Source organism: Furipterus horrens, unplaced genomic scaffold, assembly GCF_987537825.1.
Source record: "Furipterus horrens unplaced genomic scaffold, mFurHor1.1.pri manual_scaffold_1, whole genome shotgun sequence".
Taxonomy (NCBI): domain Eukaryota; kingdom Metazoa; phylum Chordata; class Mammalia; order Chiroptera; family Furipteridae; genus Furipterus; species Furipterus horrens.
In genome coordinates, this window is record NW_028327171.1 from 74,555,066 (window position 1) to 74,571,706 (window position 16,641).

The window sequence follows — 16,641 nt, forward strand, 5'->3', positions numbered from 1 at the left end:
TTTGTTTTTCCCTGTGTGGGAGTCACACTGTCTTATGTTGCATGTCTCATGATTTTTGTTGAAAGTAGGACATTTAGATAATATATTGAGTGACTCTGGATGCTGATCTCACCCTGCACCTTGTTGTTTGCTTATGTATTTGTTTGGTGACTTATATGGACTGTTTTTACTGCAATGCAAAGCCTATGATGTTACACAAAGTGCACAACCTTGTGCATATGGATAGTCACTCTGGGAATGAGAATGGTTTTTGCAGGGCTCTCTTGTCTCTTTCCCTGATGTCTTTGTTAAGCTATCTACCTCTGTTGGTACTATGAATAGCTGTTCTCCTCCACTACTTGTCAAGTGATTTCTCTCTTGTTTTTAACAATATCCTGTGCATAAATGTTTTCATAGTTGATTGAGTAAAATTGAGAATGCTTTACTGGAGTTTTTTATTTATCTATTTTTTTCTTTTTGATTCCAGCCTTAGAGGTTTTCTTTGAGATAAGGCTCTTTCTAGCTGTTTCTCTGGTTTCCTCTCACAATCTAACTGGCCTCAGTATTAACCTATTGATCTCAGGGAGCTACCACTCTCTTTTTACTTACTCACCATCAAATCTTCATAGTTTTCAAGGGAGCCCTAGCCTTGAGATTATCCACACTCTGTTCCAAATGGTCAGATACCCTAGAGAGTTTTAGAAATCTCTTATGGAGTGTCTTGTCCTCTGGGAAAAATTTCTATGATACTCCTTCTGAACTGGGAGCATGGCCTTCTTCTTTTGAAGTACAATTACTCCTATTTTACAAGCAGGATGTTAGGGAAGTCCTAGTAAACTCTGTCTTTTTGGCTTGCTTTTCCAGCTTGAAACCTTTACTCCATGAATAAAGTGAGGTGTGAAACATCAGGGTCTGTATTCTTGGCCTGCAAGTGGGGTTTGGGTAAAGGAAGAAAGGCTCAATTTCTCAGCCACACTTACCTGTAGTGTAGTCTCTGCAACCAAATGTAGAAGTGAAGGGAATAAGAAATACTGGCTGCCTTCCTTTCCTGGGAAAATATGTGGCCCTTGATTGGGAGCTAGAATCAAGGAAAAACCCCATCTTCTTGCCTACATTCACTCATGCTGATTTGGGAGTGTGGTAAAGTCAGGGAGCTGTTCTTACTAAGAGTAAACAGATTTTCTTGAATATTGTTTTTTTATTTGCTATGTGCTCTTATAACAATTTTTAAAAACCCTAAATGTGTGTGCGTGCGTGTGTGTTTATATAATTTTCACTAGTTCCTATTTTTTTGGCTGGAGAGGGAGTCTGCAGAGCCCCTTATGCTGATGTTTCAGAAGTTGTCCTAATTTCTTCTTATAGTCATGCATTTTCACAATGTTGACTCATAAGTTATTTTAATAATTATATTTCAAGTATATTCCTTCATTTATTCTCACTAATTATTTGTATCTCATTCTTATATTTTTATAGAAGAAATTTGTATTTCTCTTCTTGAACACTTTATATTCAAAATCTCTTTTATTTTTGCCTCTAGAAGAGATAAAATTATTTTATAATTCCCCTTTTTTCTAATAAACATAGATAATTTTTTATTTTGTTCCTATTTTCTTTATGAACTTTATATGAAAGAGATCATGTATAAATCTTTTAAAAAATTTAATAATCTGATATATTTTAATCTAGTTATTTTTTAATTCAGCTTTTCTTAATGATGTCAGTATCTTTTCTCCTTCTCCTCCCCACTCCCCTCCCCCCTCCTTCTCCTCTTCCTCCTCCCCCTCATCTGCCTCCTCCTCCTCCTTTCTTCTTCTTCTTCTTCTTTTTCTTCTTTTCCTCCTCCTCCTCCTCCTTTTCCTTCTTTTTTTCATCTTTTATTTACAGTTAAATATATCTGAACTCTCATCTTTAGGGATTTCTGGCTCATGGAACTCTAATCTAGTTGGGCTTCACTAAGATTATCATGCCTATGGAAAATAGTAAAAAGGATAAAAACAAAAACAAGGTAAATATAGAAATATGTAAAAGAAAACAGTAACAATCCATATAGTCAAGAAAAGTGGAAAAGCATAACAATATAACTGAATCAGATAAAATTATTTATTTACATTTAGTATATCTAATTGCCACTTTTTGATAATCTATCAGTCACTTTTGTACTGTCCCAAAATGGAAACTCCTCACTTATTTAGATGACATCTTTAATTTTTCAGGAAAGTGATAAAATAATTTCAAAAGAGATCTGCTCCAAAGAAAAATGATGACAAATTGATACAACTGTCCCAAATTACACATGGTGACATGGAATGATTCTATTTACTTGACTTAAAATGGCCATCATTTTAATTAATTCAGAACATATTATTAATCATCTACAATGTTTCATACTCTGCCACAGTACTGGGTTTTAACACTACACAAAATCATAAAAATTAACAATAACTAGAGGAAAAAAATAAAAGAAAGTTAAGAACGGAGATGGTGAATAGAAGTGAAAAATAGTCTAAAAGCAAGAGAGAAACAAAATTAAAGTTCTAAGTTCTCTTTTTTATGACTATATGAAGTACATTGAACCTTATGAACCTTGTAATTGAAATTGAAAAATGACATGTTGCTAAGAAAATACCTTTCTCAATGTAAAATAAAAGGAATATTTTAATCTTTAAGAGAAGAAAGAACATTATAATCTACACAGATATAGTGACTACCTCAAGGCATCAGGCTTAGAGTAAGATAATATCTTTTTAAAATTTTTCAGTTAGATGGTATAATTTTTTTTATTCAGCTTAAGGAGAAGTTGTGCACAGAATATAACTTTTTTTTTTTTTTTTTTTTGGAGAGATGTTAAGTGATCTTGTCCAGACTTTTGGTTAATAGTGCTGAGGCTCACTTGACCTATTTGCAAGTGAAAAAATGTTATTGTAAGGTTTCCCTGGTCATTGTCAAGTGAAAGGAGCACGAGGGAACCTAATTATAACAATAAAAGTTATCCTTGAATATTAAAATTTCACTGATGGAGTAGCTTCCTAATGATTTAGATCCTGTCAGCTAAATGCTTCTTCCTCAATTTTGCATATATTTTCTCTACCTAATGAATCATGCTTTCTCCTATATTATTTAAATAATAGGTTTTTCAGGACCAGCAGTGGAATGTGTGTGTGTGTGTGTGTGTGTGTGTGTGTCTGTGTGTATGTAGGTTTCACTGAGTTCTTCAAGTTCTTTAAATCCTTAAGATGTATGGTAGAAAACTGGAAAGACTAGTTAATTATATAGTTTCTATAGGGGTATAAATTTTTCTGGAGATTTAGCACTGTGGGGTCAGATACCTCCTCTGGCTTAATCACAACTGCCTACAGTCACACGTTATAGAACATGGCAATTTATGAGCAACGAATGTCTGAAAAAAAAAACCTACATGAGGGAGATTAACTGTTAAAAGGCAAACTTGATTCTGGTAAACACTATGAATTCAAATTTATCAAGTACAGACACTATAGAGAATTACAAACTTATTTTAACATTTAGATATAATTTTTAGATTTTATTACTGTAAGTCTATTTGGTATAAAATAATAAGAAGTCCCTAGTAAACATTTGGGTTTTGGAATTAGAGTTACAAAAGGCTGCTATTTCTTACCTTTCATACCTCTTTGGAGTTTTGTATTTATGAACAATTTGCAAAGCATAAACTAAGCTCAAAGTGTCCCAGATAAATTCCACAAACTATTAAAGATTTACCTTTACATTTCATGAATCAGTAAGAGGAAGACAGTAAAAGGAAGGCCTTGTTGATACTGACTGCTACTTTTATTAGCTTATTATATTTGTAACACAGAAATCGTCGTCGGCAGCCGTCCGTCTCGAGAGACGATGGCGTAGCTTCTTGAGAGTCTATCTGCACTGCCGAGAATGGCTGTGCAGTCCGATTCGGGAGTGACAATCCCTGCCGCACTTGGTACAGGTGAAGGCAGATGGCCGTTGTTGCTGCTGCTGACGCTGCTTCCGCCTCGATCTTTTCTGGACCGCCTCCTCGTTGCGCGCAGCCTCTGCCCGTGACGTACCTTGCCTGACCGCGAGCCTCCAGGCTAGGCGGTCGTCTGCTTGAACTTCCCATGTGTTGAGATTGATGGAGCATTGTGTCACTTACCTCGGGTCCACCATCTCGAGCTCTCTGTCAGTCGACTTGGAGGTCAATCGGAGAATCGCCAGGGCAGCCACAGTTATGGCCAGACTGAACCGGCGAGCGTGGAACAATTCCAGCCTCACTGAGAAAACCAGACTGCGCATCTACCAAGCCTGCGTACTCAGCACTCTCCTCTATGGCAGCGAGACGTGGACCACCTACGCAAGGCACGAAAGGAAACTCAACAGCTTCCACATGAGGTGCCTGCGACGCGTCCTGCATGTCGCCTGGCAGGATAAGGTCCCCAACACTGAGGTGCTGAAGCGAGCCAATATGAGCAGTTTGCATGCAGTTCTTAGCGAGAGACGCCTCAGGTGGCTTGGCCATGTCAAAAGAATGGATGCAGGCCGTATCCCCAAAGACCTCCTCTACGGCGAGCTAGCAGAAGGCAAGAGGATGACAGGGCGCCCAAAACTGCGGTTCAAAGACATCTGCAAAAAGGACATAACACAGAAATAGAAATAAGTAATAATCATATTGATTCTAATTATTTTTAAAACGTCATATTACAATAAAGAAGATTTTCTTGAGGACAAGCTACTCCCTGTCTTGGGTTATCACAACACTTATTAATTAATTTTTTTGAGTAACAATTTTTCTTCTAGTCTATCTCCCATGCTCCTCTCTAAAGAGATATGTGATGGGGTGAGAATCAGAGAGGAGACCTGATACTTAACTGTTATTGTACAATTTAATACTTACAGTGTTATCCTCTTTGGTATTTTGAACATACCATTAGTCTTTTTAAATATTTAGATACTATAATGACATATATGTCTCCTTTGTTAGGCTTCGATCATTTTTCTTCATTTAACTTTTTTTTTTAAATAATTTACTTATTTATTTTGTTTTGTTTATTTATTTATTTATTTTTAGAGAGAGGAGAAAGGAGAAAGAGAGGGAGAGAAATATCACTGTGTGGTTGCCTCTCACCCACACCCCCAACTGGGTACCTGACATGCAACCTAGTCATGTGCCCTGACTGGGTATCAAACCAGCATCACTTGGCTCGCAGGCCAACGCTCAATCCACTGAGCCACAGCAGCCAGGGTTTTCTCATTTAACTTTTTATACAGAACGTGATGTGGTGTCAAACACAGGGATAAGAGCTCAAGTATATTATATACAGAATGAATGAATCATATGAAATATAACGGTCTCAGACTTTATCTTAATAATTTTAAAGGCAGTGACACTCTTCTTTACTGGATGTTCTCCTGGACTGAGCAATCCAGATCTTATTATTCTTCTAAGTTTCAGAAAACTAAAGAAAAATAAATATAGACTTAATCCATCATTTGGGTGAAAGTGATCTAAGATTTTACCTCAATAATTTTCAAAGAAAAATGATTCTACTCCTTATTGATTGTTCTCTTGGACTGAGCAATATTGCTCTTAGCATTCTCACATATTAAATCTTAATAGATATTTAAGTATTGTTCCTAAGCCATCAAGCAGAAATTGAACTGATCCTATGTTTCTGAGGGAAAGTGAGTTCTATAATTCATTTTGTTCTAGAAGGATTTGAGTAAATACAAAAATCACTGATTAGTGTAAAGGTAATGTTATTGAATATGGAGCAGCAGCCATATTAGTGTAGAAAAGTAAGAAGAAACCGAAAGTAAAATTTTTAAAATAAAACTTTTTATATTTGCCAATGATGGGTCATTATAAGCTTTTATCAGTAATGTTTAGCTACTTCAAAGAGAGAGATAAGATCAGTTAATTATCATGTCCACAACCACTTGTACAAAAGAGGCCTAATGTTTGTTGGTCCTGACAGTTAGAAAAGGGAGTTACTCTCTGAGTTCATGTGTTTTAGATGAGTGTGTATGGACTGACTTTAGTTGGCTCAAGGGTATATACAGCAAGATTTATACAGTGGTTCTTATAGTACCTTTGAATACAGACCTGTGGAAAAACACTTAAAGCAAACTTGATAAAAAGTATAACATTCTGCTTGTCTAAATAAATTGAAAGAGGTTTTAGAATATTAAACAAATGAAGTACATCTTATCCATCAATGTCATTTTGCTCATTTGAGCTTTTGAAATCTGTTAACAAGAACTTGATTTCAGTACAATCCCTTGCCAAGTAAAATGGTTATTCTTTTTTTTTTTTTTGCTTGTTGTCAGCAGAGCCATAGCTTGAAAAACAAAGATTATGACTGTCCCTCTGTATCAAAGAGAAGTATTATGAAAAGGGTTTTATCCCTTTGCTGTCATATGATGGAAACTCATGGGCAATGATGGAATTTGCCTCAAGCCTTTGTTGTGCAGTTTTCTCCAGTGAAAAAGCGATTGTGGTTACCAGATTTTAAAATTCTATTATATCTTCTAAGACTGGCCTGCAATATTTTTGGTCTGGAGCAAGTTTAAAGCTGATATAAAATTAAATTCTTACCTTAACTAATAAAGGAAAATGCTTTGTAAAGTACCTCTTAACACTTAAATTGAAGGAAAAACACAATGGCATTCCATCTAAGACAAACTGGTTTTAAAATAAACATCTCGGTTAATAAATGAGTTAACCAGATAAAGTTACTGTATGACAATTTTAAAAAATGACAGAAGTGTTGGTTATCTTATAAAAGTGATGTTTTTGGTTTAGAACTATTGATCTATAAAACTTTTTAAAGCAATAATTGTGTAACCTATCCAGCTGTCTAATATGGTCACTCTTTGACAAGAAAGCCAAGTTATGTCATATAATGCTCACAATTTCTTTTGTTTCCTTTCTTTTTTCTTACGTTCTTTTTTTCTTTGTTTCTTTTTTTTTTTTTTTTTTTGCAAAAGGAAATGCAGCCAACTTACTAACAATGGTGTCAAATCATTATTGTTAACATACCATTAATAACAGTGGTATGTAACAGTGGTATGGATTCAGAGCAAATTCCTTGAATTCTTCTAATAAAATTACCATCTGATACATCAAGAAATTCTTTTAAAAAAACCCTGACTATGAAAATAATAGTAAGATTCAAGTTCTAGATAAGCATGAATATCTGGGGTATATACTGAAAACTTGCAATGATGGTGGTGAATAGTCAGAGAATGGAAGGCACAAATAGGTCAGGAGAAGCCACATAATATCCTAAATGATTTGTAAAGGATATCTCCAGATGATGAGAGTAAATGGCACATTCAGTACTGGAAACAAGGCAGAAGATGTATTTAAGTATGGCATTGTTTCTAGAGAGGCCTGTAGGCCTCACCCTGGATTAAAAGGAAACTGGTCCACCTTAGGTTCAGGTTTGATCCAGAGGGCTGCCACAGAATGGATGCAGAGCACCTTTTCCCTTTACAAAAATGAGAATCTCTTTTCAGGTCTATTTAAATGGGATCAAAATCTCAAAAGTGAAGAAAGCAAATGTATCAGAATAGTATTATAGCTATATGGATGTGGACAGGTAGCTCCTGAGATCTGGTATTTTATGAAAAGATTTAGATGTACAAAGTCTAGATGACTGTTGTTTTCTTCCTTGACTAACCTGACTCAGGACTTTTAAACTTAATGATTCGTGGTAGTGGTAATGGTGGTGGTGGTTGGGGGCGGGTTGGGGGGGTAGTCTAGCAGTCTAACTCACACATCTGCCTTTTTTTTTTCCCACTATAGCTCTTGATGAGATAAACAACTTAAAATCCCAAATAGAAGCAAGTTGCTATTTTACAATCCGAGTCTCATACATAATTTAAAAACTGGTATTTTTTGACGTTTTGTCAGGAAGTGTTTAAGAAAATAAATTATGTTGATAAGTATACTTAAAGAATTTTCCTAGGTAGATTTTTAAAAACATTTTTATTATTAAAATTTTCTAATACAATGTAATCACAATATTATAATGAGACAATTCTCAACTGCCACCGAGCATGAACAACAAGTGTCCTGATTATTGAGGAAATAGTACTTAAATGCCCAGAATCTTTTGCACCAATGAATTATATAAATATGAAATGCTTATTTTGATAAATGTAAGAAAAAGAAAAATATATATTTTAAAACAGTAAATGCACAATGGAAGCTTAAGAAAAGAGATGAGGGGGGGAGAAGGAATAAAGAAAAGAAGGGAGAGAGTGGTGAGGGGGAGAGAGAGAGAAAGAGAGAAAAAAAAGGAAAGAAGGTAGGTGTGCGGAGTAAGTCTGAATATTCCAATATTCCCTCTTTACCTTTGGTTATATCTCTGGTGTCCACGTATCCACTATACCCTTGTTCCTAAAACTATAGTCTATTGGCCAGCAGCAGACTTTTCGGGTCCACCTTAAAACATATGTGGTCAAAATCTGCATTTTAATAAGATCCAAAGTGATTAATAACCACACTCTAGTTTTAGAAATTGTTCTCTATCACAATGTCTGGTAGTGATATGACAAAGGAGAAAAAATGTAACTCTCTAAAACAGGACAAAACATAAAATGGTACACAGGAAATCAACAAATTAACTATGCAACATAAATAAAATTTCTATTTATCTGTAACTGTATAGTGTATCAGTCATTTTATAAAGCTAGGAATTGAAAATAGAGATAATTTTAATTACTATTTTTGTTTGGGAAGTAAGTGGTCAGCATAAAATATAGAAAAAATATTATGATTGACTCTTTTCAATATATTTTCCTGTTCATTTTCTGCCTTCTAGTAATCCAAAAGCTGTCACATAAGCTAATATTTAAAACAACAAATTATACTGTTGAATATTTTATTTGAATGTTATTAAAATTTTTATGTAATATATCATTGCTATTAGATTTTGTGTGTCCAATTAATATTACATGACATGATGCTTTTGTACAGGAAACCAAAACAACTAAAGGAAGCAGATGTGTGTGTTCTTAAAATGCAGCTGTTATTAAACAACTAGCAGCAATATTTTAGAATAATATTTTAGATGTTGTATAGCATACTTATAAAAATGGTTTGTCCAAAGATCTAAATTTTCTTACACTGCCAACCCTTCGAGCTATGAACAAAAAAATATTGGCTACACACTTATGGAAAAAAAAAAACTATAAAATGTAATAACAATGCAACATTTTATACAAATATATGATACACTGAAAAATTAAAGAGCTTCATATTTTTAATGTAACAAGGAACTCTAAATGCATCTATAATATTCTGATTTATTTTAACAAAAGAGCTCGTTTCATCTTTTTACTTTAACTTTTTTTAACTGAGGTTGAAAATAATTTTCAATTGCAAAAGTCTCAGAAATGACTGATTATTTCAAGATATTTTTATGAATTATTTCATAGGATATTTCATAAGATACATGTTTATTAAAAACCCTATGTTTTGTATGATTGTTTTGCAGTTGAAAGACAGAATTTAGATTTTATATTCTTCCTACCTATTAAAATGTCAGGTTGTTCTAACTCTGAAAAACTGCCTAACTTATATAACACATTTTTTTGGTAGTAAAATCTTAATTAGGTTTTTTTCCTAATTGTAAACAAATTATAAACATATTTTCAAGAACAAGACATAAAACATTTACCTAATTTATTGTTTATTAATATTTACCTTATTTTTATTTTTAAAATCAATAAGATAAAGTAATACCTCTTGCAAATAAGTAAAACTCAATGAAGCATCAAATGTATGCCCATCAAATACATCAAATTCAATTTTATTTTTAAAGTAAAATGGTGCATAGAGCATAAATGGAGGAGCTGAATTTATGTTAACTTGTTGTCAATATAAATGCTTAAATAAATTATTTAATACGTAGTTAATGGAACTATTTTATGCACTTTTTGTGAAATAACTTTTTCTGAAAATATCAGCGTTCATTTGAAATTTCAGTGTGAGAAAATGGAACAGTATTTTCCCACAACTATATTTAAGCTCTTATTATAATGATATCTTAATCTGTCAATGATTTTTATTTCTAATTCATTAAAATTGCCTTCTTCTTATCACCTACTTTAGACTTGAGAAATTTCAAATTAAATGAAAATATTATTAAACCTCTTTACCACAGAGAACAAATAATTTCTAATTGCACCATTTACTGATGAGTCTAAATAATTCACAGTAAATTTAAATACTGATGACTAAATTCACACCTTGGGGGAACTATTCTCATCTGTGTTGAGATGAATTCTTCATTCCAGTGAAGAACATTTATCTCAATGTAAATCTCACAGCAAATATATATATTTAAATATTCAAAATAGGTGACTGTCTAACTTATTTTCTTTACTTAAGATGACAACTTTCTCATCTTAGGGATATTTTAGCAATATGTCCACCTCACCTTGTTCAGGTTAAAATTTCAAATGGTACCTTGTACTTTCCTTTAGGCATAACCAAGTAGTTGTGAAAATGCTCTTTCCAAATATGCTTGTGGTTCAGAGAATTAAGATTACCCTTTAATAAAACTGAAATCTAAAGAAGAGAGATTAATATTGTAAAATGGCCTAATTTTTCAAGGGGTGTATAAGAAATATCTTTCCCTAAAAAATGAAAGTGCTGTGTCCCATCATGTTCTTTCTATATTGAACTTTTAAAGTTTATTTTTGTAGTGTATTTTTATTTTCTTAAGTTCAAATAGAGTGAATGTTAAAGTAACACATATTTCCATTTTAAAAATGTATAAAGATAAGGAGAAGTTGCTTCCAATAAGAGTTTTTAAAATTTAATCTTCATTATATTTTTCCATTACCATTTAGTTCCCTTATTCCCCATTCCCTAGAGCAATCACCACACTGCTGTCCATGTCCATGAGTCCTTTTTTCTTTTTGCTCAATCCCACCACCTGCTAACCTCCCCCACCCCTGGCTCTCACACTGCTCTCTATCTATGAATCTGTCCCCATTTTTTTGTTAGTTCAGTTTGTTCCTTAGATTCCACATATGAGTGAAATCATATGGTATTTGTCTTTCTCTGACTGGCCTATTTCACTTAGCATAATGTTCTCCAGGTCCATTCATACTGTCACAAAGGGTAAAATTTTCCCCTTATTTTACATCTGACTGGAAATACCCTAGAGCTGTTTTATCCACTCATCTATGACGGACACTTAGGCTGCTTCTCTATCTTGGTGATTGTAAATAACACTGCAATGAACATAGGGGTGCCTATGTTCTTTCAAATAATTATTTTGGGTTCCTTTGGATATATTCCAGAAGTAGGATTTCTGAGTCAAAAGGGAGTTTCATTTTTAATTTTTTGAGGTATCTCCATACTGCTATCTACAGTGGCTGCACCATCTGCATTCCCACCAACAGTGCAAAAGGGTTCCCATTTCACCACATAGACTCCGTTACATTTTGAAAGAGACTGTCATTGAAATTTTTAATTTCTATTTTATTTTCAGATGTAAAATATTTAAAAGAGGAGGATGCAAATCGCAAGACTTTCACTGTCAGCAGCACCCTGGACTTCCGAGTGGACAGGAGCGATGATGGCGTGGCAGTAATCTGCAGGGTTGATCACGAATCCCTCAATGCTACTCCTCAGGTGGCCATGCAGGTGCTAGAAATACACTGTAAGTAAATGCTCTTTTGTCCCCCTTTATCTTGGCAGCAGTTCTCGTTATCTACATTTAAAATCATTTCAAAATTACATGAAGTTACAGAAAATGTGCAGCAAGATGTACAGCCAAATGAAGTAGAACTACCCTCAATAGTATTACTCATGTTCAAAGGAAGTAGTCATTGGCTGAGTATCATTACATTGAAGGAAAAAAAAAAAGAGGCATCAAAAGGTTAAAAATCCTAATTACCTTCCTAATTGTGGCTTGATGTATGTGTGCACATTTGGGAGGGGGAGGAATAGTAGTAATTTCAAGACAATCAGAGAGTTGGGAATCTGAAAAGGACATTAATGAGATTTATTGCATGAAAGTAACTTTGTTACATGCAAATGTGGCTTTCTATCTGTGCTTTTAAAGTTAGACTATTCTAGAAAGCTAGAAGTTCCATCCACTTGCTCCCAGACCTAATTGGTCTTGCAGCTAAACCACAGATCAAACAACTCAAAAACCCAGCAGAGAGTGACTGAGAGTGAGTATGAGTGTGTGTACACAGACTAGTGCAGGGATACTTGTGAGTGGGCAAGAGCCTGCCCACCTTTGTGGTACCTGGGAGTAGGTGACCTGGGTTGTCCAAGCGGAGCAACTTCCGCCACTGCTGCCCAACCTGGCGCTTCTGTCTGTGTCGATTTGAGGCAGCTGTGGATTGACTCAGGAGCCATGAGCTCCAGGGTCAGAAGGAGAAGGCCAGGGAGGTGCTGGCTTCAGAGACAGCATGGCAGGAGCTGCCCTGCCTGAGGCTGAAATTCTCTGGAGGGAGTGGGGAAAGCACCTCACCACTACATTGTGTTATGATATAGCTGCAGGAGTCTTCCCAATGCCATCTGGGAATGCTTCAGAGAGAAACTTTATCTAAAATTGTTGGAGGTTCTGACAGGTGATGTCCAGCCATGACTGAGAGAGACTGTGACTTTTAGGGAGGGAGAGTGCATGGGAAACAGGCAGCCCAGAACTCAGTGCTGCAGCATGGGGGCTTCACATCAACTCCTTTAAAGGAAGAGCTGAGGTGAGACTTGAGATTCTACTAGGACCCGGTTATCAAGTGTACATGCAAGCATGTGCAGCAACTCTGCTAACAAAGAACTCAGAGGGATACAGTCACACTAAAGGGACTGTGGGACCCAATGTAGCACAGCTGGTTAGCAAGGGACTGTTCAGAGTGGAGAATTAAGCTTAAGCCTCTTTTGAGAGCAGCAGGCTGGGGGCATATATAGCCAGGAGTTGAGTGCCTGAGATTTGCTGCAGCCAGGCAGATCCCCTCACAGACAGGCAAGCCTAACCTCCACCTGTGAGAATACAGACACTGAAGAACAGTGAGACCAGGCTCAGGAGTCCCCTAATAGGCACATTTCTATAGAGGAGAGAAAAAAAAGGCTATGAAAGGGCACTTTATCACACACTACAAACTGCACTATTCCTTGGGCTGTGATCCACTAAACCCAGCAGAGCAGAGAGATTAGAGACATGTGTAACAAGTGGGGTTCAGGGCCTTGTCCAGCCTCAGCATTTATACAGAGCTGCTGTCTGCCTCAAATGGAAAAGAGCTGCCCCTTTTACAGAGATTGATCCCTCACAAGAAACAGTGACTTCCTACGAGAACATACAGTATTGGAATGAATCTGGGACAGACCAAGAAGTGTGGCAAGGGGACAAGAGAACACACCCACCATCTTCTCTGAAGACTGAATAGTGCCCCTGGGGCCTTCTCTGGAGGCAGGTGGAGAAGCTTCTGGCAGTCCTCGCAGGTCATTAAATGAACCACTCCTGGACCCAGTACTGATGGAAAGCTGGCAGGGTAGAACAGCTTGGACCAGCCAAATATGAAGGAGACAGCCAGACTGTGGATCACTTGTATTATTGCACTCGCTGCCTAGGGCCAGATTAGGACACCACCTGACATTACCATGGATGGATCCAACCAGAGGAAACAGTGGTAAATGCTGAATTCTACTGAGACAAACTCTACCTTGGTCTTCTTCATGATTTGCATTATTTTCTCTCCTGTATAGCTTTTTAACACTCATTTCTTTACCTTCAAGTATGTGCTGATCATGTCGCTAGTTTTTATGTTTTAGTTTATGAAAAATCTCAGATTTTGCTCTTCCATTCTCTTACTCCATTTTACCTTCTTCCTTTCCCTTCTCATTTTTATTTTAAATTTTATTTTTTCTCTTGCTATGACTTGTTTCTATTCCACACTCTTACAATTTCTCCTCCCTCTAGTCTCTCAAAACAATTTTTGTGTCATTAGTCATCTAACATTCTTTTTCCCATTTTTAATAACCCTTATTGTCTCTCTACCTTTTTCAATCTTTGCTCATTGGGTGTGGATATGGTGGTTGTTATTGAATTTCTTCAATTTTATTTCTTGATCTTCACTATTTTCATATTTCAAATCTCAAGTTTTACCATTCCTCTGTCCTACTGCTTTTTGTCTTCTTCCTACCCTTTCATTTTTTTTCATTTTAAATTTTAATTTCTCCCTGTCTTAGCTTGGTTTTCATTCCTCACTCTTAGCATTCGTTTCCCTCTATCCTCTCAAAATAATTTCTCTTTCCTCTAGAATTTCTTAACTTATCCGTTCTTTTTTACCTCTTATTCCCATCCCACTTATATTAACCTTTGATCATTTGTTGTTGATATTGCTGTGGTGGATATTTTTCTCCACTTTGGTTCCTATTTTTTTTTAAGTACTGAAAAGCAAAGGTCTGCAACCAAGACTACTCTACTTAGCAAGGCTCCCATTCAAAATAGAAGGTGAAATAAGGAGTTTCCTGGGGGTCAGGGGGAAGGCTAAAAGAATACATCTCCATCAAACCACATTACAATAGATGGTAAAGGGACTTCTTTAAGGAAAGAAAGAAAGAAAGAGAGAGAGAGAGAGAGAGAGAGAGAGAGAGAGAAATAGAAAGGGAAAATGGCAATGAATAAGTACCTATCAATAATAACCTTAAGTGTAAATGGATTAAATGCTCCAATAAAAGACATAGGGTAGTTGAATGGATAAGAAAACATTACCTGCCTATATGCTGTCTACAAGAGACCACCTTAGGACAAAAGATCTACACGGACTGAAAATGAAGGGATAGAAAAAATATTACAAATAATTGGACATTAAAAAGAAAGTGCTGTGGTAGCAATACTTATAACAGACAAAATAGATTTCACAACAAAGGCCATAAAAAGGGACAAATAAGGATTCTGCATAATACTGAAGGAAAATAATATATCAAGAAGATATAACCCTTGTAAACATATATGCATCCAACATAGGAACACCCAAATATATTAGGAAAACATTGGAGAACTTCAAGAAAGATATTGACAGCAACACACTCATAGTAGAGAATTTTAAGATTCCATTTTCAATAATTGATAGATCTTTCAAGCAAAGAATTGACAAGAATATTGTGTTATTGAACAACACTCTCGATCAAGTGGGCTTATTGATATATACAGAATCTTCACTCTAAAAAAGTAAAATATAAATTGTTTTCAAGTGAACATAGAACGTTTTGAAGATAGACCACATGAAATTTGTTGAAAACAAATTTAAACAAATTCAAGAAAACTCAAATCATATCAAATGTCCTGTCAGGTCACAATGGCTTGAAACTAGAAACCAACCTTAAGGAAAAACTCAGATCATTGAAATTTATGGAGGCTGAATAACATGCTATTAAATAATAAATGGTTTAACAATGACATCAAGAGAGAAATTAAAAAGTTGATGGAAACAAATGAAAATGAATATACAACATTCCAAAACCTATGGGACACAGCAAAATCAGTCCTGAGAAGGAAGTTCATATCAGTACAGGCCTACCTAAAAAAGACAGAAAAATCTCAAATAAACAACCTAACCCTACATCTGCAAGAACTGGAGGGACAACAAGAAGCAAAACCCAGAGCAATAGAAGGAAAGACACATCAAGATCAGAGCAGAATTATATGATATAGAGACTAAAAAAAGCAATTGAAAGTATCAATAAATCCAGGAGCCGGTTCTTTGAAAAGATAAACAAAATTGGCAAGCTTTTAATCAGACTCCTCAAGGAAAAAAGGCATAGGACCCAAATAAATAAAATCAGAAATGAAAGAGAAGATAAAACAAATAGCATAGAAATACAAAGAATTGTAAAAAATTACTATGAACAACTATATGCCAAGAAATTTCACAACCAGGCTGAAATGGACTAATTTTTACAAACATACAATCTTCCAAACTGAATCAAGAAAAAACAAAAAACCTAAACAGACCAGTAACAACTAGTGAAATTGAAGCAGTGATCAAAAAATTTCCAACACACAAAAGCTCTGGAACAGACAGCTTCTCAGGTGAATTTTACCAAACATTTAAAGAAAAACTAATGTCTGTCCTTCTCAAAATTTATTTTTAATTGAAGAAGAGGAAGAGCCCCAAATTATTTTTATGATGCCAGTATTATCCTAATTCCAAAATGAGATAAAGACACAACAAAAAAAGAAAACTATGGGCCAACATTACTGATGAACATAGGTGCTAAAATCTTCAACAAAATACTGGCAAACCAATTCAGCAATACATTAAAAAAATTATATAACATGATTGAGTGGGAATCATTCTTAGGATACAATGATGGTATAATATTCACAGATCACTAAAACTAATATACCACATAAACAAAACAAAAGACAAAAATTACACAATCATATCAATAGATGCTAAAAAAACATTTTCTAAACCACAATACCCATTTATGATGAAAACACTCAGCAAGACGGTAATAGAGAGAGCATACATCAACATAACAAAAAACATATATGAGAAACCTATAGCCAACATCATACCCAATGAGGAAAAACTAAAAATGTCCCCCCTAAGATCAAGAACCAGGCAAGGATGTCCACTCCTCCACTTCTATTCAACATTGCCTTGGAAGTTCCAGCCAAAGTGAGCAGACAA

General features: G+C 35.2%; 1 protein-coding gene across 1 annotated transcript in view; it reads left to right on the forward strand.

Moving 5' to 3' along the window:
• Positions 1–16,641, forward strand: part of CADM2 (cell adhesion molecule 2) — a 177,949-nt gene that overhangs the window by 12,964 nt on the left and 148,344 nt on the right. The window contains exon 3 of the mRNA XM_090290236.1: positions 11,481–11,651. Coding sequence (XP_090146362.1) covers positions 11,481–11,651 — 171 coding nt within the window. The remainder of the gene's footprint in view (positions 1–11,480; positions 11,652–16,641) is intronic.